The sequence below is a fragment of the Leuciscus leuciscus genome (genome assembly GCF_965113295.1).
Source record: "Leuciscus leuciscus genome assembly, chromosome: 23".
NCBI lineage: Eukaryota > Metazoa > Chordata > Actinopteri > Cypriniformes > Leuciscidae > Leuciscus > Leuciscus leuciscus.
This window is the reverse complement of record NC_138747.1, coordinates 2,533,147-2,561,047: the sequence shown is the minus strand read 5'-3', so window position 1 is coordinate 2,561,047 and position 27,901 is coordinate 2,533,147. Positions and strand designations below refer to the sequence as shown.

Sequence of the window (27,901 nt, the reverse complement as noted above, 5' to 3'; positions counted from 1 at the left end):
GTGTGTGTGTGTGTGTGTGTGTGTGTGTGTGTGTGTGTGTGTGTGTGTGTGTGTGTGTTCGCCCATTCTGTTATAATTTGCAGTTGTAAAATGTTAGAAAAACACCAGGGATATAAAAAATTCGATTAAAAAATACTTTAAAAAACAAAGCTCATTATAACACCCGTCCATCAGCAACTTCGGCTCGTTCTGTAACTAACAGGTAAGTCGTTTTGTTTCGCAAATATCTTTTTTTGTCTCTTATTTTGTATGGGGTGGGAGGATCGTGTCTGACTCTGGGCGTTATAGTGACTTCACGCGAGAGATTCTTTCTACACCTTTGTTCAAATTTTATAGTTCGATCGAGTATAATAATCCCCAACGATATAATACTTGGGCCTATTGTGAATAAATTTCGACGATGTTGACACTGGACATGACACGCTTTTTCGACATTATTCGTGACGGAGACGTTGTTTGCTGTAATGTACGATGAGTAATGGCAATATTGTATCGTTTATATATAAACTTTGTGTCAAGTCAAAACAAAGTATTTTTGTCGACTTTCGCTTGGAAAATCGCGCGCTTTTTCAGATCAGCGCGTGCGCCGGAATTCTGAGAGGAAATGGCGCGAATTTCTGAGGTAAGTTTTCAAGACAAATAATCGTGGTTTATGACATATTAACATATAATAATGGAAACAATTTTAATTTGTTGGATACTTGCAAATAAGACAAAAGAAATTGTTGGATCATATGAATCAGGCAAATGAATCCGTCCCTAATTTTCTCCGTCGCTCACAATATCTTTAATTATGTTTATGAGGAAACTTTGAAAATGTTTTGATCATTTTTTTATTTGTTTTCAGTTGAAAGAGGTCATATCTTGACTTTACCAAGAAATAGGCTATAGTATAGCCCAAATATCCACATTTAAAATTTGCAAATAGAGACAATCAAAAAGAAACATATGGTTAAAAGTCTTTTTATTGGTTACAATATCAGTGTATGGCAGCTTTATCACCATGTTACTTTACAAATACCAAAAAAAAAAAGAAAAAAAAAAGAATTGAGGAGCAAAATGTTATTAAAATTGATTATTTGAAAATATGGCACTGTGAAAGTCTATACCAGGCACCACAGTCCTGGCTTTATTGGCTCAAAGAAGAAGGTAATGTAGGATACAAATGAGCCAAAAGTATATTATGAATACTTAAAGCATTGGGGTTCTAACATGTAAAATACTCTTTTGTTGCGGAGTTTGAGTGGTTTGGCATGTTTGGAAATAATGCGAAATAAAAACTAAACTCGTTTGAAAAAGTCATCAATGTTTTTCATTAAAGCCCAAAAGGCTACATGACTATATAAGCCAAGGATAAAGACAGTTAGATGTTAAAACTGTCCATTTCATCTGATCCGGAACCAACCACTCAAATCTTCAACATGATCATAATAAAACAACCACAAAAAGAATCACTGATTGGCAATCTTTCAACCTCTACATTACCAACAATAGAAATCTGACTTAAATTCTAACCAATACAAATAATACCAGCCGACACATTTCCTGTTTAAATTGTAGAATTCAAAGTGACTTCTAAATGAGACATTGCTATTAAAGACATCCCTTTTCACAGTTAATCATCTTAAAACTCAGCAACAAAAAAACAAAACAATTTAAACCCTAAATTAACTATTTTACGGTGTCTTGAACGGTGAAATGGTTTTATTTATGCTAAATAAAAAGCATTTTCATACTGTAAATACACTTTAATACCTCAACATAATTTCAAGCCACTTTCCAATTCCCTTTTATACAAAAAAGGTGAAGAGAAAGATTTTAAATTCTATTCACAGTTATATGAGGTGTTAAGAGCATTAACAATGGCACAGATATCATTTTTAAATCAGGCTTGTTAAGGTGAAAGAATATCAAGCTGGTTACTGACACGCATCTCAAACAGCCTCGATCCGGCAACCACAACAAACACAGAGAGACGTACTGTCAGAACCGATGGCACTTATAAATATGGCGAACAGCTTCATTGCTCTGATCTACAATAATTTTTTTTTATCCACAGAAAAAAAAAAAAGAAGCCAAATATAGTGAGTGAGTGAGCAGTTAAATCATCCTGACCAGGTAGTGTTCTTCATTTCCACCTGTTTGCACACATTTACATGCTAAAACTGAGAGATTGCAAAAAAACTTTGAAGGAAAAACAGTCTCAGCATTCAAATGACTCCTAATCAACTATGACGCACACAAAAATATTATATATACTTCTTTCAATATGCTCCATCTTTGTAACACTGCAACGTTAAAAAATTTAAGAGAAGGGTTTGTGGCCATTTCTAATCCCCCCCCCCCAAAAAAAAGCAAGTGTTATGAATTAATTCAAAGCACAGATTTCCTTTGTAAGCACCAAAAAAAAAAAAAAGAAGAATTGATATACTAGGATTAGTTCTGTTGTGATCACTAGTATTTTAAGGCTAAAGTTCAAGGGCAGAGACATTATAAATTTCATTATCAATCAAAAGCAAGACTCCTAAAAACAAGGTGTCGTAATGCTTCGAATTAAACATTCAATCTCAAGGCTGAGAAAATTCAGTGCCTTCGTTCCAAACACCAATAAATGATTGATTTAGTGGCGTGTAAAAAAAAAAATAAGTTCAGAGGTCATATGCATGTTTTACGCTTTTGTTGTCCAATGCATGAAAACCTCCATAAATTCACGAACTTTTTGTAATACAGACTGCAGTACGCAACGTTCCGACTAGTTTAGCGTTGTTTTCTATGTACACAAAACAAAGTAAAATACAAAACAAAACAAAAAAAAAAGAGAAAGATTAATAAAAATGTCATGGGCCAATGATCAACTAGAAAAATATATACATGAACACTATGTATGTATATACTATATGGTATATACATACACATAATGCTGTACATATATACCATATCTATATTCATATACATGTATATTTACATATTACACAATGACACTTTAATAATCTCTTATTATGATTCCTGTGGCCGATTGGCTTTCCCACGGGATTGAACTACATACTGAAAATCATGTGTAATAACTGGAATGCAGAGGACTTGCTGTGGAAAGACGTAGAAATGGGACGGAAGGAAACTGGACCTGGAGAAATTTTTTTTTTTTTAATACCGCTCTTAGTTCCAGATCCGAAGGAAACTGTCCCATGATCCCGTGGCCACAGCCATTCCATCATCATTTACTCCTAAACAGCTCACCCGGTTGTCGTGACCGGCCAGGACACCTGACAGAGGGAGCGGTGCAGATTATTATAGTGCAAATCCATTAGGGGTGTCAACGGTTCAAGTTAAGATAAATAATAAATAAATAAATAAAACGGTATTTATGTTTTTGAATTTCGTAAACGTAATTTGAAATCTGAGACTTTGTTTCATATCAATAGTAACAAATCACAAAGATTATTGCGATTTATTGGATTGGATCGGATCGGATCGATTCTTGGGATTTAAAGGGTTAGTTCACCCAAAAATGAAAATTCTATCAGTAATTACTCTCCCTCATGTTGTTCCAACCCAGTAAGACCTTCGTTCATCTTCGGAACACAAATTAAGATTTTTTTGATTAAATCTGAGAGCTGTCTCACTCCTCCATAGGCTTCTAAGACATAACTTGCTGGCCCAGAAAATGCATTAAAGACATCGTTAATATAGTCCAAGTGACTCCAGTGGCTCAATCTTAAGTTTATAAAGCGACGAGAATACTTTTTGTGCGCAAAAACAAACAAAAATTACGACTTTATTCCACTATTCATTTCCTTCTCTCTGAGCCTCGAGTTATTTCACGTGGAATAACTGCGCAGCGCTTCTGTGTTATACATCACACACATGACCTGCGTCGGCCAATAGTGAGCCTACGTGTGACTTGTAACACAGACGCGCTACGCAGTTATTCTACGTGAAATAACTCGAGGCTCAGAGAGAAGGAAATGAATAGTGGAATAAAGTCGTAATTTTTGTTTGTTTTTGCGCACAAAAAGTATTCTCGTCGCTTTATAAACTTAAGATTGAGCCACTGGAGTCACTTGGACTATATTAACGATGTCTTTAATGCATTTTCTGGGCCAGCAAGTTATGTCTTAGAAGCCTATGGAGGAGTGAGACAGCTCTCAGATTTAATAAAAAAATATCTTAATTTGTGTTCCGAAGATGAACGAAGGTCTTACTGGGTTGGAACAACATGAGGGAGAGTAATTACTGACAGAATTTTCATTTTTGGGTGAACTAACCCTTTAAGAATCGATATCGTTTCGTAAAAATGAGAATCGATTAAAATCGAGAAATCAAATGTTTTTTTGTTTTTTTTACCCAGCCCTATTAAATATGTATAAAAACTCTGAAGGGCATTTGCTCTCACCTGCACGTTCGCCTTTTAAAGTGTCCCAGACGTTGCAGTTGAAGTCGTCGTAACCGGCCAGCAGGAGGCGTCCGCTCTTGGAGAAGGCCACGGATGTGATGCCGCAGATGATGTTGTCGTGAGAATACATCATCAGCTCCTGATCCGCGCGCAGGTCGAACAGCCTGCAGGTGGCGTCATCGGAACCTGTTGTGAAGGCATTTCCGTTCGGAAAGAACTGCAGGAATAAACAAAACAAACACTCAAATTCATCTACTCATGCGGTGTCACACAAGAGAAGCTTCCAGAACATAATATAAACCACCCAGTAGTATTGGTTAGTAGTATAGAAGTTTGGTATAATTAAGATTTATGAATGCTTTTGTCTCTAATGCTCACTAAGACTGCAAATATTAGATCAAAATAATAATATAATGAAATATTACTGATCCTGAATGATCTTTCAGAAATCATTCTAATATGATGATTTGCTGCTCAAGAAACATTTCTGATTATTATACTGTATAAATACTGTATTTTTGATCAAATAAATGCTGCCTTGGTTCTTTCAAAAACAAAATCCTAAAGGAGTCACGAACTGGCTTTTTTCCTTTTTTTTTTTATATTGTTGTCTGAGGTCAACTTATGACGTTCGCTTGGTTTTTACATTCAAAAACATCTAAATTAATAAGTAATAGGCTATTTTCTACCCTGGTTTTGAGCTTAGATCCTGAAACGCTTTTATGGGCATGCCGCGTTGAAGACTTGGAAGTAAACGCCCACTCCTATGATTGGATAACAGCTTTGCATATTATAATGAGTTTCATGTAATGCGTGAATCAGTGGGCGGGGCTAAACAGGAAGTGTTGAAGTAGGCGTTGATCTTCTTCTGCGGAGGCAGGGTTTGATACCCTTTGACCTCATAGATCCTCACTTTGAAAAACCTGTCATTCGCTGTGACTGGTGTCAATAAAAGCTTTTATTGGACTAACAAGGACGTTTTCAGTTCTGAAATATTCAAGTGTTCAAGATATTCTTATATGTCAAAAGCTCAAGGAAAATATTTGATTTCTCAGTTCATCACCCCTTTAATTATTCCAAACTTTTGACTAGTAGTTTATATTTTAATAATTGAACCAAACAGCAAGCATGATTTTAAAGGTAGGTCTAAACACTCACACAGACGGCGTTTATATCCGAGACGTGGCCGGTGAAAGACTGCCTGCACATCCCGTCTCTGATGTCCCATAGTTTGGCAGAGGCGTCACAGGCCCCTGACACGAACGTCTTTGAGTCGGGACTGACCGACAGACTCATGACATCACCCGTGTGTCCTGTGAAACTGGTGGTTTGTTGGCCCGTCTCAATGTCCCACAATGCACTGCAACAAGACACAGAAGAAAAGTTGAAAATTATTATTTTTTTCATTAAAACCAAACACTTTTAATATAAAGCAACATGGAACAAAACTTTTTTTTTTTTTCAGTATACAATGTAGCTAAAACAGCATGGCGCTAGCAATGACTAAGTCATAGGTTTGATTTTCAGGGAATGCATGAGCTAATAAAATGTACACCTTTAATGCTATCAAGTTGCTTAAAAAAAGAAAGAATTCTGCCAAACTCCAAAATGAAATAGGAAAAATAATTCTTACTTATTGCCATTATGGCACTTATTGAGTTATTGTATGGTGTATGGCACATGAACTCACCATGTGGTGTCGCCAGAGCTGGTGATGATCTGATTGTCATCAAGAAAACGACAGCAAGACAGATAACCTACAGGGTTGTTCATAAAAAAAATATAATAATTAATTATGTATTGCATTCATTAATTATGCATTGTATAAAATGGCATACAGGAAGAGTTGAAGAAGAGCAGAGTTTCCCAAACAGGTTTGTGAGTTAGCTAAGCTAATAATTATTCATGTGTCAATTAAACTATATATAATAATAAATTTTAAAAAGTGTCAAATTTGCATATTATACACTACAGGTTTCCTATTTTAATATATTTTAAAATGTAATTCATTCCTGTGATGGAAAAGCAGAATTTCCAGCGGATCGAATAAATGCAGTCTTGGTGAGCAAAAGAGACTTATTTCAAAACAAACAAACAAAAACAACTTAATTATAGCAAATAATATGTAAATATTAAAATAAAAAAATAAAACACTTTAAATATTTGTGTACATGTCATGTTAACATTAATCATCACAGAACCGCAAACATGCAAATATGTTGTTTAAATCTCAGTAAATATTAGAGCTAATAATAGATTAAAACATTTTTAAAATCGCACCCTTTTTGTGCGATTAATCGTGATTAATTGCATATCTATCTTGAAATGAATCATACATGATTTATCTTGTTTATCAGATTGAAGGATGATTCTCACAAAACTGTATTTTCTGCAGGCTTTTTTCAAGGTAAATTTAGATCTTTCCAACAAACACTTGGAGACTCAAACAGGACACCAAATAACCAAATGATATAAAGAGCCCATATCATTCATAAACTTGTGCACACAAGAAAAAATAACTTTTCAGAATCCACAGTGTGTTTCAGAGCTTATTTACATTTTAGACATGCCAAGTTGCAATACTGAGCAGGACCATAGCCTAGACCTGACTGTGCATGTATATATTAAAAATACAGTACACGGATCTATTCAGAATTACTAAACACAACAACATACACAGGACAGATAAAAACATGATCCTGATTGTGTGTGGAAACAACGCTGAAATGTGTCTGTGCATAAATATAACACGGTTTGGTTGCGCACCAATAATAACAGACTCACTCGACTGGGTGTTATACTCGATTGCAACCTGTCTTTTGAAAATCATATTTCATATGTTACAAAAACAGCCTTTTTCCACCTTAGAAACATTGCTAAGCTACGTAATATGCTATCAGTTTCTGATGCAGAAAAGTTAGTTCATGCATTCGAGACTGGATTACTGTAATGCTTTATTAGCTGGTTGTCCTGCATCCTCAATAAACAAGCTACAGTTAGTCCAAAATGCCGCCGCTAGAGTTCTTACGAGATCAAGAAAATATGATCATATAACACCAATTTTATCATCACTGCATTGGTTACCTATAAAGTTCCGTATTAATTATAAGGTATTGCTACTGACTTATAAAGCCCTAAACGGCTTAGCTCCAGTCTATTTAACGGATCTTCTATCGCCCTATAATCCATCGCGCTCTTTAAGATCACTAAATTCAAGGCTTTTGGTCATACCTAGGATATCCAGAACCACCAAAGGAGGGAGAGCATTTTCACATTTGGCTCCAAAACTCTGGAATAGTCTTCCTGATACTGTTCGTTGCTCAGACTCGCTCTCCCAGTTTAAAACTAGATTAAAGTCGCATCTCTTCAGCCAGGCATTCATATAATCCTACAGATCAAACTACAATCCGGCCTCTAGCTCATAAATGCCAGAGGAGAACTGGCCCCCGACTGAGCCTGGGTTCTCCCAAGGTTTTTTTTCTCCATTAGGTCACCTGATGGAGTTTTAGGACACCATTAGGTCACTTGATGAAGTTTTTCGGTTCCTTGCCACTGTTGCCTTTGGCTTGCTCAGTTGGGGATATTTTGGGGATATTTAATCTAATTTTATCAATCAATAAATTCCTCTTGAAACAAACTTTGTTGTATTATTTTAATTTAATACTGTGAAGCTGCTTTGATACAATCTGTATTGTGAAAAGCGCTATACAAATAAACTTGACTTGACTCACGCGTGCTCACTCCTGTACGTCACCACAGTCGTCTTTACCTGGATTACAATCCGCGTCCATCAAAACTTTACTAGCGAGACGCTGGTTTGCTTTATCCAGCCGAGAAACGCAGTTCGCAGATTTAAGAATTTTGAATTAATCACATACGTTAATGTGTAAATGTTGACAGCCCTAGTGCATATTTTAGGTCAAAGGGGTTCGGCTGACAAAAAAAGCTTGTTAATCCCCGTTTTAGAAGAGAGGAGATGAATAAAGGCGACTCTACCTGTGTGTCCGGCCAGTTCTCGGTTCACCCTGACGTTGCCCTCGCGGGTCTTAAGGCTGTAGGTGGAGCAGATGTTATCCAGGCCTCCACAGGCCACGTAGTTCCCGGACGGGGCGTACGCACAGGTCATGACCCAGGATGAGCGCAGGGGAATGGCGTGCATCTGAGTTACAAACATACAACAGCCTTCAGTAATACAATAAGAAAAAACTGATAATCCTCATCAAAAGTTACGAATTTAATTTGTGCGCAAAATAAGAATATTGCATAAAATATTTGCGAATAAAGCAGCGTTTCAATCCTTTAAGTCAAAGAGAACAAAATCATAACTTCCTGATAAACTGGTGCAAAAAATTAACCACTGTATATAATAATTTTCTTATATAATGAATTACTTGCGTCTCAGAGCGCGCAGATGAAACGCAATAAATTAAACTATAAAAAAAGTCAAATTTGCATATAATACACTACAGGTTCCTTTTTTTATATATTTTAAAAATGTAATTCATTCCTGTGATGGAAAAGCTGAATTTTCAGCGGATTGATTAAATGCAGTCTTGGTGAGCAAAAGAGACTTATTTCAAAACAAACAAACAAAAACAACTTAATTATATAAAATAATATGTAAATATTAAAATAAAAAACAAATCAAAATAAAACACTTGAAATATTTAATTTGTGCACCTGCATGTCATGTTAACATTAATCATCACAGAACCGCAAATATGTTGTTAAAATATTGAAATATTAACTTAAAATCTCAGTAAATATTAGAGCTACAAATAGAGTCAAACATTTTTAAAAAAGCCGATAAAAAAAAAAGTTAAAAAGTCTTATTGCATAAAGTTTTTTTTAAGTGCACGTGTTAGTCATGTAAGACAATTATACTGAAACATGACTTTGCTCAGGCATATTCGGTAAACGTGTTTCCATTGTAGTTTATACGCATGTTTTCTTATTGGATAAAAAAGTTAAAGTCTTATTGGATAAAGTTATGCAAATTTTTTTAATTTATGTACATCTTGGCGTTTCCCTCCAGCAGTTTTTATGCGATATCCCAAAATGCGACAGAAAAATAGGTGGATGTTAACTAACATAGCTATTGTTAACTTAGAAAAGCAGATTTAACATAAAAAGCTGTTTTGTTGGTATAAATCAATGTATTTATATTTATGTATTATTATTTTTTTTTTATTCAGTGTACATGGCTTTAGTATCTCATTACCTTGTTTGTCGTATAACCATCCCATATGATCAGTTTGCCATCTTGGGAGGCACTGACAAGTAACCTAAAAAAAAAAGCCAAAAGAAATTATATTCATCCACACTGCAGCATATCCATAATGAAATGTAATTAATATGGGGCACAGATGGGATTTGAGTAACATGGTGGGAAAGGCCTTATTACAGCTCCATGGAAAACGAACACCAGGGTCCCAAGCGCTTCTTCATGTAATATTAATCACACAGTTGAAAGGAGGCCCAGAGTGTGTAAAGCAGCATTTTGTGTGTATAAAACCAATCGTGATCCTCTGAGAACGTATCTGTCAATCAAACACACACCTGGAGTCGCTGCCCCAGTGCATGGCGTAGATTTTGGCGAGATGACCTCTGAGTGTGCGTCTCGTTCTCATCTGGATCCGCCCCACTGAGTCCAGGCTCGCTGTCATCTGCCATATGAGCCCAAAACAGCAAGAGATTAAAGATCACACGACATCATCAGCTCCCATGAGGCAATGGCACATCAGAGATCTTACAGCATCATCTTATATAGCATTTCAATACTCATTTACAGAGTATTTACACAATGCAACAAACTGCTGCTGATTTTTGGTTTTAAAGTTTCTTCTGCTCACCAATGATGCATTTATTTGATCAAAATACAGTAAAAAAAATAATAATAATAATGTGAAATATTATTACATTTAAAATAACTGTTGATAATATTGCAAAATATAATTTATTCCTGTGATCAAAGCTGAATTTATCATCTCAGTCTTCAGTGTCACATGATCCTTCAGAAATCATTCTAATGTGCTAATCAAGAAACATTTCTTATTATTATCAATGTTGATAACAGTTGTGTTACGTCATATTTTTGTAAACTATGATTCACTACTATTCAAATGTTTGGGGCAAGTAAAAGAAAAAGAAATGAATACTTTTATTGATTAAGGAAGGACGCATAAAATGTATCAAAAGTGACAGTAAAGACATTTATGATGTTACACAAGTTTTCTATTAAATGCTGTTCTTTTGAACTTTCTATTCATCAAAGAATGCTAAAAAAATATTGTTTCCACAAAAATATTAAGCAGTAAAATATGTTTTCAAATGATGATAATCAGAACCATTATTAATAATAGAAAACCAATAATAACTGATGCAAATCATCATATTAGAATGATTTCTGAAGGATCATGTGACACTGAAGACTTGAAATTATGCTGAAAATTCAGCTTTGATCACAGGAATAAATTAAATTTTAATACATTCACGTAGAACACTAAATTTAAACTGTAATATTTCAGTTTTTACTGTATTTGATCAAAATAATGAGTTTAAGAGGCTTCTATCAAAAGCATTAATGAAATCTTTTTTTTTATCTACTTTTGACAGATAGTGTAAAAAATGTATTGCAATATTAATTATTCTAAACTTTTGACAGATAGTGTGCATCGCCACAGCAGTTTGTAGATGACCTTGTTGATATCAACGAATCAATGATTTGTTTCGTACCTGCGAAAGTGTGGAGTCACTGCAGGCTTTTCTAGCATCCTGCAAAACAACAATTCATGACACAAAACTTCCCAATCAAACACTCGGCAAAGGAAATATATTGTTTGCATGCGAGTCCTCTCATATGAACGTTTCCTTTTGTTGCCTCAGTCCAAACACAAGCACTTGATGAACAATTCCTCTTACCCGGATCTGGTTGCGAAGCTGTTCCGCTTCCTGACGCAACTGTTCCAACTCACTCATTGTTCCTGTTTGACCTACACCCGAGACGACAACGTGCTGGACCTGCAAGAAATGTGCAATTTTACAGTATTATTACATCATTCTTGCATTGCATGGGCTCGTCGGTCAATCAAACATTGCACTAGTGATGCATGCGGTCATGAATCACTTAAAGAGGTGGTATAATGCCCTTTTCACAAGATGTAAAATAAGTCTCTGATGTCCTCAGAGTGTGTGTGTGACGTTTTAGCTCTAAATACCCCACAGATATTTTTATATAGCATGTTATGTCACTTTTTGAGGGTGAGCAAAAATGCACCGTTTTTGTGTCTGTTCCTTTAAATGCAAATGAGCTGCTGCTCCCGGCACAGGGGGCGGAGCTTCAACAGCTCGTGTCATTTTACCTCACAGACACGCACTGAAAATGTAAAAAACTTTTAGCCTTTTATGTTCAAACCGGAGTCAGACAATGATGGAGAGACTCTAGAAGAAGTGACAACATGTAGAAGCAACAGGACATTTCTGAATGGTTAGTTGGTGAATTTATGTTGCTGATGTGTAGTTATTATCTTCTAGTCATTGATTAGCATATTCTGTCTTGATAATCTACAAATCGTGTTCAGGGGGCGGGGTTTATGTAAATTCTAGGGTTGGTGATGTCACTAACCCGTGAGGAATGTGGTGTAGTCTCTACCAGCCGTTTGTTGTAGTCCTTAAAAAAATTATTTCTTTAAAAGCAAATATCTCCCTTTACTTTGAACTTTGAGCGTTGTAACTTTGCAGATGTTGTTTATGATCAAACAGCAACATTACACACTAACTAAAGTTAGAAAAGTGAAATCATAAATCAACCACCCCTTTAAAATGCAATTACAAATGGTCAAAGGACCAGCTTTCCTTTGAGCAAATCCATTTCAGCAACTTTAATTAAACGCACAAACTGATCTGAGAGCAGTGGGAAATGACGGTGAGCTCAGAGGGTCTTCAAAACCCCGCCAAATGCCACCCATATGTTCACTGACCTTTCCGTCAAATCAAGCGACCGCGTCTCAACGTCTCCCTCACCTTTGATTCCATACAAACGTGTTAAGAGTTAGAAGATCTACTACAAACTCAAACAGCGTCTGTGCGTTAACAGCACATGGTTTGGTTACTAGTCCAGCATCTCTCACACTGTCATCTGGCACAACCCTAAACTGAAGGCTAGTTCATTTTTTTATGATTATAAACAAATAATGTGACTTTGCGTCCATCAAGTTCAAAACAAAATCAAATGAGATAAAGCACCTAATTTTAACCTAATCTTTTTTTTCACTGCAGTTTTGAGGAGAAAATACTCGGCAATGGTGTTGGACTGATGAATTTACACATGGTTTGTCTTAAAGCACATTAAAAACACCACATACTAGACATATAAACATTATAAGCTTGATTTGCACCACAGGGGGTCTTTAAGATTAATAAATGCTGTAAAAGTAATGTCATTGTTACCAAGTTAACAAATTAAACCTTATTATAAAGTGTTACAAAGATTGGCATTTACCACATGGTTATTAAAAACTAGGATTTTTTTTATTCCATTGAATTTCCAATAAATAAATAATAACTAATTATGATATAATAATAATAATAATAATTCATTACATTTATATAGCGCTTTTCTCTGCACTCAAAGCGCTTTACATAGAAGGGGGAATCTCCTCAATCAATTATATATACACTGATATTACTCATACCATTAGGTCATACTGCCCAACCACTACCAGACAGCAACACCCAACTTATTCATAATACTAAGGTCTACAACGATAAAGACATTTTTTAAATAGTTCTGTCTTCAAACAATGTTTATAATTTTGGTTTTGACCTTTAATGCTGCATGCATGATTTTAAAAGTGATCAGATCCTGAGTCTGGCATTAGTTTATCTTTGGTCGTGTGTAAGACACAGCTGGGACTGTGTGTCGGCCTTTGGTTGGAGTGATTTAAGACCCTATGGATTCAATCTCACATCAGTGTAAAGATGACGTCATGCGGAAACTATAGCCTCAACCTTCCCATAATCCACGTCGCTCTCCCTCAGACTCGGGCAGCGCAAATAATCGAAATAAAACTAAATCTCGATATGGCTTAGTGAGATTATCAAGTTGCAAAGTCTGTAGCCGCGTTTCCATTACCCTTCAAATTGCGCAAATTGAAAATACGCCCAATGGAAACACGTCAATTTCGCGAAAACTCCCATTTATCGCAAAAAAGTTTTTACGCTCGCTTGAGGGGTTTTTCAAGCAATTTGAAAAATACATTTTTTGCAAAACTGCAGTGGAAACAGTTTTTGCGCATTTACAGGTCACCTGACGTAGATGACGCGGTGTGTTTGGACCGAATACTGTAATGGAAAATCTGTAATGGAAACGCACCTAGTGATATGATTAAAGGGGTACTTCATCCCTGGCAAAATGGGCTTTCAATTAAACTTGGCATATGCATTAGAAACAAGGTTTTAAAAAATAAATCCTGACTAGAGAAAACACAGAGAAAAGAGGCTGTCGTCTTCCCTTTTTCAAAATAGGTAGGAAAACTTTAACACCCATAATGCACTGTGCATGTCCAAGGCCACTCCCGCCAGTCTGCTATGAATACACTTAACCAGAGTCAAATACCACCTTGCTTTAGTAGGAAATACTTCTTAGCAAACTTTTTGCCATAATGGTATCCATCGACTTGTATTGTTCCCGAGTGCAAGAATTCAAAGAGTAGATGTTTAGAGAGTTGGGAGTGAGTTACTTTCGGTTTCCAGTGAAGGATCCAGCGCGTCGTAGGCAGCGGATAAAAGGCTGCAAAAAAAAGGTAAATATGGAAAGAATGCCGCCAAACCTCAGTGTGTCGTCCACATTTCAACGTAAAGTCTTTTAGGCCAAACGGAGGGGATAAAACGGAAAGAAAAACGTGCAAAACGTGTCGTGTACAGGTAAGAAAGCTGCTGCCATAGTCTTACATTTGTACCATAATGATGTTTAAAGAGTCCAGTTTTCAGTGATAAACCAACCCTTACAATGTTCTGTTAATAACCCTCTGCCGATCTGACGGTCTGTGATACAGAAATGCTGTATTACAAAAGCCCTGGAGCTGTCAAAAGACTTTTGCTGACTAATAAACGTGAATTTTCTCGGTCCAGGCAACACAGAGAATGAGTAAACATTGTTCATTTACATATACATCCGACATTGTATACAAAGCTGGTTGAAAATCGGCGAAGTTATACTTTAAATAAATAGATTTTTAGAATGAAGTACGGCATTGTGTTCTTTAATATGATTCAACATTTGATATATAAAGATTTTAAGACAGCCATAAATAAGATTTTTTAATTATACAATAAAACATTACAACAGTAAAATGTCTTATTTTGTTTAATATCTTAAATAATTAAAACTTATATAATTAAATGTTAATAATTCGACATAAATAATATGTATAAAAATCAAAGAAAATGTCAAATTGTGCAAAAAAAATCTGCATTTTTATCAGGAAAATTGCAATAACATTTCCCCCCCCCCCTAAATCGTGCAGCCCTATCTCGGACATGATGATGATGATGCCAACCAAACGATACGGTGCTGTCTGTTATGGATTCAATTCAAATGAAAGTTTCATTCAAGTGTGCACCATAACACTAAAACACTCTGACTCCAGGTGCTGCCCGTCAGGATTCGGGAAGGTTTCAGGATGTGTGTCAGATGAGCTTGGCACGCTCTCAGTGGGCACAGATATGCCATGCTGGTTTTTTGCTCCATTAATGATGACAAAATACACTGCTGAGCCCCATACCTGACACTATGACAGAGGACATGAGTATCTTCACCCTCCTTTTACAGTAATACAAATATGACAAGCCGTGTGCTTTTATTTAATAACCCCATAAAGAGAAAAACTGCAACTGAAAAACAATTCCAGGAAGCAAAAGGGGGGAAAATTCCATATATTCACAAAATTACAAATATATATTATATATATATATATATATATATATATATATATATATAGATAGATAGATAGATAGATAGATAGATAGATAGATAGATAGATAGATCATTTTTATCAAGCTTGTATATTTAAGTTCAGTAATTTCACTTAAATGGCAATGCAAATTACCTATTAATTGTCATTTAAGTGAAATTACTGAACTTAAATAAACAAGCTTGATAAAAATGATCATTCTAGAAGAAAATTTCAGATGGCACTTAGAGGCTTTTGCATCTGAACTCTCTCTCTCTCTATATATATATATATAATAAAATGTGAATAAAATAACCTTATTAAAAATTATAGTTATATATTTTTTTCTTTCTTTCTTTTTTTACAGGTGAACATCTTCATATACCTAATAAATACTGAAATCTGAAACGATTGTGTTTCAAAATAATGTCTGCTAGGCCATTTCTAAATCCTTAAAATAATACAATTACACAATAACCTACAATATTAAAGAACACACATGACTGTCCCATAAATGCATAGAGTAAGACGGCAAATTAAGCCAGTAAATATCAAAAGTATTCATGCTGGCAGAGTTTAAAGTCTCTGAATTTGACCAAAAAAAAAAAAAAAAACCTTAAGGTGGATCAAAACGGATTTCAGCAAAGGTAAAGTGAAAGTAAAACTACCAGCTTGTGCTCGAAGAATCTCAGTGATCGCCGTCCTTCACAAAATACTTCAGATTAAATTTTTAATAAGGGAATTTTATTCACATTTTAACCAAGCTGGAAGATATAACCAACTAAGGAAAATGACTTCGTTCGTTCATATAACGAAGACTTTTATTAAAAACAACGGGCAGCTCATGTTTACTATGGTAACCTGAAGTGTCTTTATCAAGGACACAATAATACTGTCATCCCAGCTGAGGGTTGAACCTGCAATCTTTCACTCATCACCACAGATATTTAACCACTACACCACACTGTCCATTAAGATGATTAACTCCTGCCAGGAAACACTTAACAGATTATAACGGTTGGAGTTCAGACTCAACTCTTGTGTGTGTATATCAGGCCTGTTGCTTCTTCTTCTTTAAACAGAACAACCAGCAGATTATAATTTAACTAATTAGCTATACGAAGTCAAGATTCAACCCATCATTCACCCCCTAAAACAGTCGAAACAAGTTCAGCAATGCGTTTAAATCACCCAGCAGGTCCTTTTACGAGCATTTTACAAGCAGGAAATAGACGAGAGAAGAGAAACACAGCGTACGATTGTTTTTTTTTTTTCTTCCCCTCACCTGATCAGGCTGGTTTGGGCAAATTCAGCTCCTTTCAGATCCCTGGCATGTTGATAAGCGCACAGATAAATTTCAAAGCAGCTTAATTAACTGGAACTCAATTTTAAACACATTTAAAGGGCCACGCAGCCCTCACGCGAGCTGAGAGTCAATTTTCACCAGCAATCTCGTCACCACACCCATAAGGGAACCGGGAACATGGCAACAGACTCGACGGAGGGGTGGCCCGACAGACACCGCGTTTCTACAAAAGCCTAAAATCGCTTTTTAAAAGCATAAACATGATGTATATTACCTAGATAGATATAAAACTAAAATATACATCCAAACTCTGTGTTTATCGTGTGAACACACTCGGAACTGTAGGTGTTGGTGCTGTTGTGTTCACCTACGGATGAATGGTACGGTCCGTCCGCTGCCTCAACAAAGCGCCTGTAGGAGAAACAGGAAACGTATCCGCTACGTGTTTGAGTCTCGCAGGGAAACTTGAAACATTGTTTCTGTCGTAGTAAAAGTTACATTTAAACATTAGTGTATGAATGTTCGGAAACATTTACACGTTGGTCTGATTTAAAGTTACATTGTTATTATTCTGCGACTTTTGTGCAATGCACTGTAACAGTATGTTGTGTTAGATAGATAGATAGATAGATAGATAGATAGATAGATAGATAGATAGATAGATAGATAGATAGATAGATAGATAGATAGATAGATAGATAGATAGATAGATAGATAGATAGATAGATGAAAACAAAGATAGCATGTACCATAATTAAGTGCAATAAACACAATTTTTGCACATGCACACAAAAAAGATAGATATATAGAATGACAGATATATAAATAGACAGATAGATAGATAGATAGATAGATAGATAGACAGACAGATAGATAGATAGACAGATGGATAGCATGTACCATAATAAAATACTATATACACATTTTTTGCACATGCACACAAAAAAGATAGATATATAGAATGACAGATAGATAGATAGACAGATGGATAGCATGTACCATAATAAAATACTATATACAAATTTTTTGCACATGCACACAAAAAAGATAGATATATAGAATGACAGATATATAAATAGACAGATAGATAGATAGATAGATAGATAGATAGATAGACAGATAGATAGATAGATAGATAGACAGATAGATAGCATGTACCATAATAAAATACTATATACACATTTTTTGCACATGCACACAAAAAAGATAGATATATAGAATGACAGATAGATAGATAGACAGATAGATAGCATGTACCATAATAAAGTACTATATACACATTTTTTGCACATGCACACAAAAACATAAACAAAGATGTATTGCACAGATAGAAATTTATTTTGTATACATTATCAGCTTAGTTGTACATATATAATTTTGGGGTGTAGACTATTGTATATTGTGTTAAATGCTAAGAGCAATTCAATTACACTATTTCAAAATTTATGATAAATGCACTCGCATTTGGAAATGTTGAATATTTAATAGCATCAATGAAAGCGAACAGTGGGAGAAGAATCAATGGCGTGAGTTGAAAGCGATCTGTTCTCTGTCAGAGATGGTATGGGGTCTTTCAGGGCTTTAACCTCTTTAAAAGGCTTCCAGATGGGGTCACAGCTCCTCAGTTATTGTTCTCATTAAAATCAGAATCATATTAGTGACATATATATGGCATATATACTACATGTATGAGGAAAATAGGTGTCTCGGGCAGCCGTTGGGAAAGCAGTCCCTCATGATGGCTGAGGATCTGCAGAGGAGCATCAGTAACATGCCTTCTAAAAAAAGATGCAGCATGGCTATAAATAGAAGTGTTAATATGGAGAGGATACCCTGCTTTTGTTGTCTCGAACACAGGCACGTATCCAAATGTGGAACTGAAAATCTTTCTTCTAAAATAGTCAAGAACATTCTAAGTAAATTAATTTAAAAAAAAAAATTATATCACTGTGGTTATACCATGAAATACCAAAAAAAAGAAAAACATTTGAGTGGAAAATCGTAGCTGTACAAACTAATACCAGAGAATATCTACAAAATACATTTTGGACAGCGGTGCATTGTAAGAGTATACATTAGATATATGTGATGTACAGTGCAAATGCAAAAAGCTGAATTCATCACTACATATATCTCTAGGGGAGGCTAGTGGTTGCCATGGCAACCGTCACAAATGGCGACTGACGTCAGGCGAGGAGGGACTCCACAGAGAGGAGTATTACATTATGCCTAACTGTACATGAAAGATAAATACGAGTGCTATACATGAGAGTGAAAAAGTAATGCATGCAAAACAAGATATGACGCATCATGTGCAGTATAATCAAACCAATCAATTTTATTTTAGCATCAGTCAAACCCAAAGCCTAGATGTATTATATTTTTATTCCACACATTTCTAAGGCCTCTGAATGATCAAAACTTTGCTGAAACCCCTGTTGCACACAATCTGTTACATGCCTTCTACGTCTGATTGATAGTACATGTTTTTTTTTTAGCAAATAAAAGGCATTTTAGTGTAATTGTAAAAAAATTAAGATTAATACTTGCTGGACTGAAGCAACTCATCTTTGCTTGATTATCCATGCATATATATATATATATATTTTTTTTTTTTTTTTTTTTGGAAAAATAATGTTCAAATGTGAGTCTCAAATATCATTACCAGGCTTTGAGGAAGGTTTATTTGTTCATATCTCAACCATCATTGAACTGCATTGCATTATATATTTGAAAAATACATAAAAAAATAAACTTTTAAATCATCTTACTAAAGCAAATTATTGGCAGATAGAATGATATGCATGTATATATATACTGATATTATAATATGCATTTTATGTCAGTACCTGCTATACTGTTATAAAAATCATTGATTTACATTACAAGTACATTTTATTACATTTAATTTCTGCTCAGTTTGAGCCTCTGAATGAAATTAAGGTGATTTCTTTCCTCCATATTCTTACTATATCCGACTATATGAGCCATAAAAGCCTGATGTATCAATTATGATGTTCAACAAAAACACATACTGTATGCAAACTTTTAGATTTTTTTAATAAATAAAAAAAAGAAAGATATTTCAGATGATTTCTTCATATGTCAGGTTGTATATGTATATGTGGTGTCTGAAGCTGGTCTTCTATCCTGCAGTCGCTCAGTAGGGGGCAGCACTGCGCTCTCACAGAACTGAACATCAGGGAAACTGAAGTTTGGTTTGTTAATTAAGGATATAAAAGTATATTATGTAATAAATCATGTGTTGCTTTTGCGGAAATTTTACAACACAAATGTAAAAAAAAAATTGATAAAAATCCTCCACGATTATTGTTTTTTAAGGATGAATTTCTAGTATATTTGGAGACTTTGAGAGGGATGAAAAGTCTCAAAGCATTGTATTCGTAAAACGTCCCACTCCACTATTTTCCTTTCTCTCTCTCTCTCTCTCTCTCTCTCTCTCTCTCTCTCTCTAACTTTGTCTTTAACTTACTGTTGGGAATGGTATGTATATTGTGATGTGATGATTGAATGTAAGCTCAGTCTTGTTTGTAAAACTTTCAGTTATTAATGTCTTTCTGTTAATGTTCAACAATATATGAATAATAATTAAAAATATAAGATATATAAGATCAAAGAAATCTTGGACATGGACATGAGAGTATTGAACTCCCTCCTGATGAACTGACTTTCCTTTCTCCTCCAGGTCAAAGGTCACAGCCAGCGTTGAGTCCTTTACATTCACAGTGTCATTCTGAAGATTTAATGCAAGCCTTATTTAACACATTCTATTAGATAAAAGTGTATTATCTATTTATGTTTAGCGCATCGTGGGAATGATGCAGATCCCAAACGCCTCTCGTTCTTCCACCAGATGAAGGAGTGTTTGCTGGTCTTACCGGTCAGTGTGACCTCTGACCTTCAGTCACACACTCAGAGGCGACCGTCACCTGAAGATCTAATAAAACACACGTGAGTCTGTCTCTATAGTCTTCATTCTCTCTCTATATTATGAAAATGAGAAGATTCAAATCAAGTGAAAGTAGCTAATGGAGATATATATTACCTGTGACGTACAGTGAATTATGTTTGAGTACTTGAGTTAAAGGTGGAGTTTCCTTTACTGTAAGTAAAGCTCGTGTAATGTGTGCCAGCGTCCGTCTCTTTCAGACCATTAATTGTTCGGTCACAAGAATCATTTCTATACTGGGATCTGCAACTATTTCTCCATTATTTGATCTGTGTTTCCATGACGTCGACTGAAATATATATATCCATCAGGATATTAACATCTGGACCGTAGAGTCAAAGATGATCCTGTAGGAGAACAAACTGATCCATTACGAAAACTCACTGTACAAATAAACCTGAAACACAATTTGAGAAGAAAATGTGAGTGGTGCTTGCAGTGGCATAACTCACCACTGGGCAGATGCTAACACAAAATAACATGTTGTGATACCATGATATACCACGTTTTAGCATGATTTACCACGATTTACCACATTATAACATGATTTACCATGTTTCTAAGATGATTTACTACGATTTACCACATTCTAGCATGATTTACTATGATTAGTATGTTGTTCGAATGATGCTAGCATGATTAGCATGCTGCTAGCATGTTTTTAGCAAGATGCTGTTGCTAGGTGGTTGCTAAGGTGTTCTGGGTGGTTGCTATGGTGTTGTTAGGCAGTTGCTATGGTATTCTGGGTGGATGCTAGGGCATTGCTAGGCAGTTGCTAGGGTGTTCTGGGTGGTTGCTAGGGCGTTGCTAGGCAGTTGCTAGGGTGTTCTGGGTGGTTGCTAAGCTAGGCAGTTAGTTTACAGCACTGAAGATTCGAAGTAAAGAACACGATAAAGACTAACAAGTGAATGAACGAGTCACTATTCATGGCAGATTCACTCATTATTATCTATCAATATGGTTTTGGTGTTTGAGTTTAAAACGCCTGGGATTCTTCATTGACGTGGAAGTGAACGTCTCCACATTAGACACGCCTCATTATAAAAGCTGAATGATGATTATAAATAACATGGGAAACACCCCCAAAAAAGTGACTCAACTCAAAATGAGGAATCTGCCGTTTGACATATTTTACAGCAGAATTAACAGATTGAATTCAGTTCTGGTCAATCATACGAAATCATTTCCTCATTCCTGGGAACTGGAAATGAGCAGTGGACTTCTGTGACATCACTCAGTAGAGTTTCGATTAGCATGATCCTTTATTTGAGCATAAAACTGAGAATACTAACACTAACACTAACACTTTCTCTACTACTCTACTCTATTCTATTCTGTTCTATAGAAACTTTATTTCAATGTTTATTTAATTTTATTCATTTCTGTTTGGTCAAATAAACAAATAAAATACATTCAATAAATGTCAAATATTTAATGGAATTTGCACCTGTTTAATTATGTATTTATATGTACCTATATATTTATTTATAGTTGTAGGTTTGGTCAAATAAATAAATAAAATATTTTACAATTTTAAAAATATTTTAAAGAATTTTTACATGCATATGTGTATTATTTATTTATTTATTTTTGCTGGTTTGATCAAACAAATTTTTTTTTTTTTATAAATGTTAAGTATTTAAAATAATTTGCATCTTTATATGTATTTGTATGTATGCACCTATACATTTATGTATCTGTTGTTGTAGGTTTGGTCAAATAAATAGGCCTCAATAAAATATATTCAATAAATGTCAAATATTTAACAGAATTTGCACCTATATATGTATTTATAGATGTAGGTTTGGTCAAATAAATAAATAAAATATATTAAAATGTTAAAAATATTTTAAAGAATTTTTACATGCATATGTGTATTATTATTATTTTTTGTATTTTTTTTTGCTGGTTTGATCAAATAAAAAAAATTTTTTTTATAAATGTTAAGTATTTAAAAGAATTTGCATCTTTATATGTATTTGTTTGTATGCACCTATATATATATGTATCTGTTCTTGTAGCTTTAGTCAAATAAATAGGCCTAAATAAAATATATTCAATAAATATTGAATATATTGAATGTTTGAATGTACATTGAATTATAAATAAAAAAAAGAAGATGTCAGAATAAGGGAAGTTGATGTATTTGACAGCCTCGCCTCAGATGATCGACAGGTGGCGCTGTTCTTCTCATCCTAATGGAGTTTGATCATGTTCAACAGTTTGAGCTCAAACTACACTCATGAAACACGCCGCTGGACTCACGCAGGATATCTTGAGCTCGGGTGTGTTTGTTAGTTCTCGTGTTTATTGTCGCTGAAAACACATTTTAAAGCCGAGATTACAGAAGATGCGGGAAAGCAGCGGCTCCTGTCAGCTTTACCTGGAGAGTTTGTGTCCCACAGGCGAATGAAGAGCTTCTGGAGGCGTCATGGAAGAAGAAGTCATGAACACCAGAGACTGTGAAGTTTCAGCAGGAGATCATCTAGAAGAGAAGGAGGAGGATGAAGATGTGGAGCTGATGGAGTTACAGCTGAGTGGAGGATCACCGTGGGGTTTCACTCTCAGAGGAGGACTGGAGTATCACGAGCCGCTCATCATTACTAAGGTACACACACACACACACACACACACCTACCTATGATGATATTTCAGGAAAATATTGATACGCATACCCTGGAGTACTTTTGTGCATTCATATGATAATCAATTCCTTAAATTTGAAAAGCAGCGATGTTATTATCATGAATCAAGACCAAGTGAATGCTGTGGGGAAATAATATGACAGAAAGGCCTCTGTGTAAAACATAACTTGGAAAATATTTAGTTTCTATTAGGTTACATAAAAACAAAACAAAACAAAAAAACCTGTTAGATGTATAATGTCTAGTTTTTGTTGTCTTTTATTAAATTTAATTATATAGGTTTAATATATCAAATATAATAATATATTAATATTATTTTTATTTATTTAATATATTCATGTATGTATTTCTTTTAATCGAATTATGTATTTAAAAAAAATAATTTTATGTAGCCTACTTTTCATTTTTATTAATTTTATTATTTACGTGCAAATATTATAAATATTTAGTTTCTATTAAGTTGCATTAAGTTTTTTTCTACTCACTACTTATTTATTTTAGTTTAATTTTTGTTGTCTACTTATTTTGAACTAACTTTTATTATGTAATTATTTTCATATAAAATACATTTATATAGCCTATTAATTAATTAATTTTATTGTATTGTATTGTGTGTGTGTGTATATATATATATATATATATATATATATATTATAATAAAATAATGTATTTAATTACAATATTTGTTGTTATTATTATTATTTTTATTATTATTATACCATTTTTGTTCAGTGTTTTTCTAAAAAATGTTTCCACTGGACCCCAGTTTGAAAACCTCTGCATTTAAGCACCATAGTATTACCATCTGATTCTGCACCACGGTATCGCCACAGTATTTTCAATAAGAGTCATTAATATTCTGATTGTATTGTTTGCACAATTATATTGTGCTTACAATTTGAACACCGTGGACTTTTTGGATATGTACATGTGGATTGAAAATTTGGTCCAAAGTTGTGGAAATCTCAAAATTTTTATGTCAACATTTTACTGAACATCCTGAACATACTGTACATACTGTACTCTTTACTGTGTGTTTGGGTTAAAAATATGACCCCATCATATGATACACCACCAAAACCATATACACCACGGTTGATTGGATGTTGAGATGTGGGCGTGGCACTCAGGTGTATGCAGATGAGGGGGCGGGGCTTAAGCACACTAAATGATTGGTGAATCCTGCATATGTCATCAACATGGGAATCAACAAGGTCCAGTTATGACATTTTGATTAAGTATTATGAGCTCAAAACATTTTTTTCTAAATAAAACATATGCAAGGATGAATTGCTGACGGTAAGATCTGTAACATGCATTTACAAAATTTCATGCCGACTTTAGCAAACACATGATGTTTATGTCGTTTTGTCGTCTGTAAAGGTAAATTATACAGGGTCACTGAAAGGTACATGAACACTATAGTCACACTTCATTGCACAACATCATTGCATTAGAAGTGTCAAAGTGTAATTTATTACACAAACACACTTGACATTTAACACTCACACATACATTTCCTGTGGATTTCCACCAAAATGTCTGGTTGATGGTGTTTAACGTTTGACAGTGAAGAAATTAAGACTAAATATTAGTATTGTAAATTGATAAATATACTGTAAAATAAAATGTATAATATTTTTATTAAATACTTACTTTTTTATTTTACTAGTAATATTTTCTTTTCATTTAATAACAATAATATATATTATTATTAATTATATTAAATATTATGAATTATAATTATATAATAATTAACAACAATAACAGTTGTTATTTTTTATGCTCATATTGATAAATAATCAATAAAAAATAAATAACTCTTTAAAAAAAATGTAAAAAAAGATTTTTAAATTAAAATCACAGTTTATATCTCTTCACCCATTTTGTGCCATTACAGCATTTGTTGATTTCATTTTTCTGTTTTTGGAGTTTTGGCCCCTGTGGATTAAACTGCATGACCATAAACAAACAAACAAAAGATCTAGTTAAAATTCCTAACATGTTTTTCTGTAATTTACTGTTACCATATTCTTGTGCAATTCTCCAGCATTGCTTTAATGTGAATTATAAAGATAATCTGGAGTGTTTGTGAATCCTGAGCCGCTTTCACTGCGTTACCACACTTCAAAACCACCGAGGTCACGTGTGTGTGTGTGTGTGTGTGTGTGTGTGTGTGTGTGTGTGTGTGTGTGTGTGTGTGTGTGTGTGTGTGTGTGTGTGTGTGTGTGAGCACTACTGAGTGTGGACGATCTGAAACCTTACAAATCAAGATTACAAACTGATCTGAAATCAGCTGCTTTGGACTTTATGGGATGTGAAACGAGCTGTAATCTAGAGTTTCGAGCTCCTGAATATTTAAGTGCAGCGCTCGGGTGTCCAGCTGATGGCATCAGATCTCAGGTTGAGTGATGAGGTCTTTGTTCATGTCCTGTCCTCATCATGGTCCTGTAGGGTTGATGTTGGTCTCCTCTAATAGTGTTTTCTCAACTAAACTATGGATTGACTTTCTGAGTCACATATAAACATAACACGCCTAAAATATAACTCTATGAAATCTTTTTAATTATATCCCAGATTCTGTATTTTCTGATGTATTGATTCTGTTTTAATGGTTTAACTAATGTAGAAATACTGTGAAGAATTAACATGATAGAAATGTGTAAAATATTATTTGGAAAATTCTTAGTTTCTATTTGATTACATTAAGTTTTTATATTTTATTTTACTCACTATAGTATACTGTACTGTTAGATGTATTATTTATGTATTTTGTGCTTAGGTTTTGTTTTATTATTTAATTTAATTTAATTATATACATTTAATTTATTAAAAATATTAATATAATTTAAATTATTTTAATATATTAATACATTGTATTTCTTTTAATCTAAGTATTTATATAATTTGATATACTTTTACCTCATTTTTATTTATTTATTTTAATCTGTATTAATATTATTATCATAAAAAAAAAATTCTACCACTACTTCTAGATGTAATATTTATATGTCAAATTTAGTTGTATTTCATCAAAGTGTATTATTTAATTATTTAAATATATTGTATTATTTATTTATTTTAATCAAATTATGTGTATGTATTTATTTTATTTTATTTATTAAATTTAATAAAAATTATAAATAATAATATATAAAAAAATATAATTATAAAACATCAAAAAGCATGTCTAATCAGCTGAATTAATACTTTTTAAACATTTATTAACATCACATTTGTCTTGACGTATGAAATCTGTTTTATTTATTTCCCAAAAATCTGTATTTTCTGTTATAAATTTTATGGATTCCGTTTTAGTGGTTTAATTAAACATAATAATATTTGGAATATAATAAAAAATCAAAAAGAGTTGAATTCATATACATTTTATTAATTATTAAAGGATTAACACTGTGAATTATTTGGTAAAATAATATATGATTTGTATTAAAGTATTGTTTATTATTTTTATCACATTAAATTAAACCATTAAAATGGAACCCAGATTTTATATCTTTATTTTTTGGGGGGGGGGATAAATGTTGTTGACTACATTTTTCCTGTCACGTATCATTCCTAAGCAGAACTTCCAGCAGATCTCCAATCAGCAGAAACACAAACCACATCCTTCCCATCATGGAAACTGCAAACAGATATCCCACAAATAAGCGCAGACGTGTCCGAGATGAGCAGGAAAAGCGCTGGTGGTTTTCTCTATTCCTGGTTCTGTTATCAGGAGTTTGACTCTCGTGGTGAAGCACATGTAGATGTTTCTGTTTGTTTTAAACTCGTGTGTTTTGTTTGTTTAGGTGGAGGAGGGAAGTGGAGCGGCGCTGGGTCGAGTCCAGATCGGGGATCAGATAGTCCGCGTTAACTCGGTTCTTCTCAGCGGCTACAGACTGGAGGCCATTTGTCTGGTGAAAAGCTCACATAAGACGCTCTCTCTGGGAATAAAACGGTAGGATTCCCTGTTAAAGTCCACGTAACATCAACACTGACCCGGTTTGATGGTTCATTTGCTTTTGCTAATTAATTGATGTCTCCTCCAACCACCTGTCATAGAGACTGGCAGAATATACATAATTATTGCACGGCTCTGTGGAATGCTTGATTCTGATTGGTCAATTGCTCCATCCAGAGGTAAATTATTCCCAGATAACAGCTGCTGAAACAGAAGCACAGGCTCATCCGGGTCACTGAAGTCAGCAGCGCTAGGAACGGTTTTTCTTCGTAGAAGTTTTGCATTTGGTGAGCTAATAAAATATTAAAACTCAGTCGAATCAATATTTTGTGTACAGTTATTTAATTATGCCGTCCGGTATCGTGGACTCGCTCTCTCTTGTTTCATACAAACTCAGCGGCGGCCATTTTGTAAACTATTGGATTATGAGATAAAAAACAGGTGCGATTTTAAAACAGTTTAATCTGAAATCAATATCTCTTATCCCCATAATTGTTGAAATGCTGTGTAATCAGTGTAATGACTGTGTACCGTATCTCTTAAATGTCCGTCTAGTTTGATCTCGCCGCTGAAACTGCTTCTCCACGGAAGCTTTATTGCGTTTAATGACCTAATAATATATTTCAACTCAGATCAATATTTCGTGTTTAATTATTTACTTATGTGGCAAGCAG

At 34.2% G+C, this 27,901-nt stretch overlaps 2 protein-coding genes and 1 long non-coding RNA gene across 6 annotated transcripts in view; 1 reads left to right on the top strand and 2 right to left on the bottom strand.

Annotated features, from left to right (window-relative positions):
- Positions 1-947: 947 nt before the first annotated feature.
- On the bottom strand, positions 948-16,815 carry gnb4b (guanine nucleotide binding protein (G protein), beta polypeptide 4b). The gene is made up of 10 exons (XM_082155964.1): positions 16,631-16,815; positions 11,315-11,413; positions 11,129-11,167; positions 9,953-10,059; positions 9,615-9,678; positions 8,390-8,552; positions 6,084-6,150; positions 5,552-5,753; positions 4,394-4,610; positions 948-3,263 (listed from the first exon to the last, which is right to left on the bottom strand). The coding sequence occupies exons 2-10, from the start codon at positions 11,369-11,371 to the stop codon at positions 3,157-3,159; spliced, it is 1,023 nt and encodes a 340-aa protein (XP_082012090.1). The 5' UTR covers positions 11,372-11,413; positions 16,631-16,815; the 3' UTR covers positions 948-3,156.
- A 3,319-nt stretch (positions 16,816-20,134) lies between these two features.
- Positions 20,135-23,134, bottom strand: LOC309488045. Its single transcript, XR_014201993.1, has 3 exons — positions 23,005-23,134; positions 20,718-20,968; positions 20,135-20,609 (listed from the first exon to the last, which is right to left on the bottom strand). It is a non-coding gene; the product is annotated as an uncharacterized lncRNA (long non-coding RNA).
- Positions 22,761-27,901, top strand: part of shroom2b (shroom family member 2b) — a 32,775-nt gene continuing 27,634 nt past the window's right edge. For 2 of the 4 annotated variants that reach the window (XR_014201939.1, XM_082155760.1), the window contains exons 1-2: positions 22,762-23,229; positions 27,076-27,224. Coding sequence is in view for 1 of the 4 variants with exons in the window: in XM_082155760.1 (XP_082011886.1) it covers positions 23,053-23,229; positions 27,076-27,224 (326 nt within the window). In the remaining 3 variants the exon portion in view is untranslated. Of the gene's footprint in view, positions 23,230-24,463; positions 24,566-27,075; positions 27,225-27,901 lie in introns of those variants that run through there. The other 2 variants (XR_014201938.1, XR_014201940.1) reach the window with 2 other exon arrangements.

What these genes read in the sequence shown, in the direction of transcription:
- gnb4b (XM_082155964.1), bottom strand. Translation starts at nt 11,371, where the DNA reads ATGAGTGAGTTGGAACAGTTGCGTCAGGAAGCGGAACAGCTTCGCAAC. An exon ending in AGCTTCGCAACCAGATCCGG is followed by an intron (nt 11,168 to 11,314) that starts GTAAGAGGAATT and finishes GTTGTTTTGCAG; the next exon opens with GATGCTAGAAAAGCCTGCAG. An exon ending in ATGGTTATACGACAAACAAG is followed by an intron (nt 8,553 to 9,614) that starts GTAATGAGATAC and finishes TTTGTAACTCAG; the next exon opens with ATGCACGCCATTCCCCTGCG.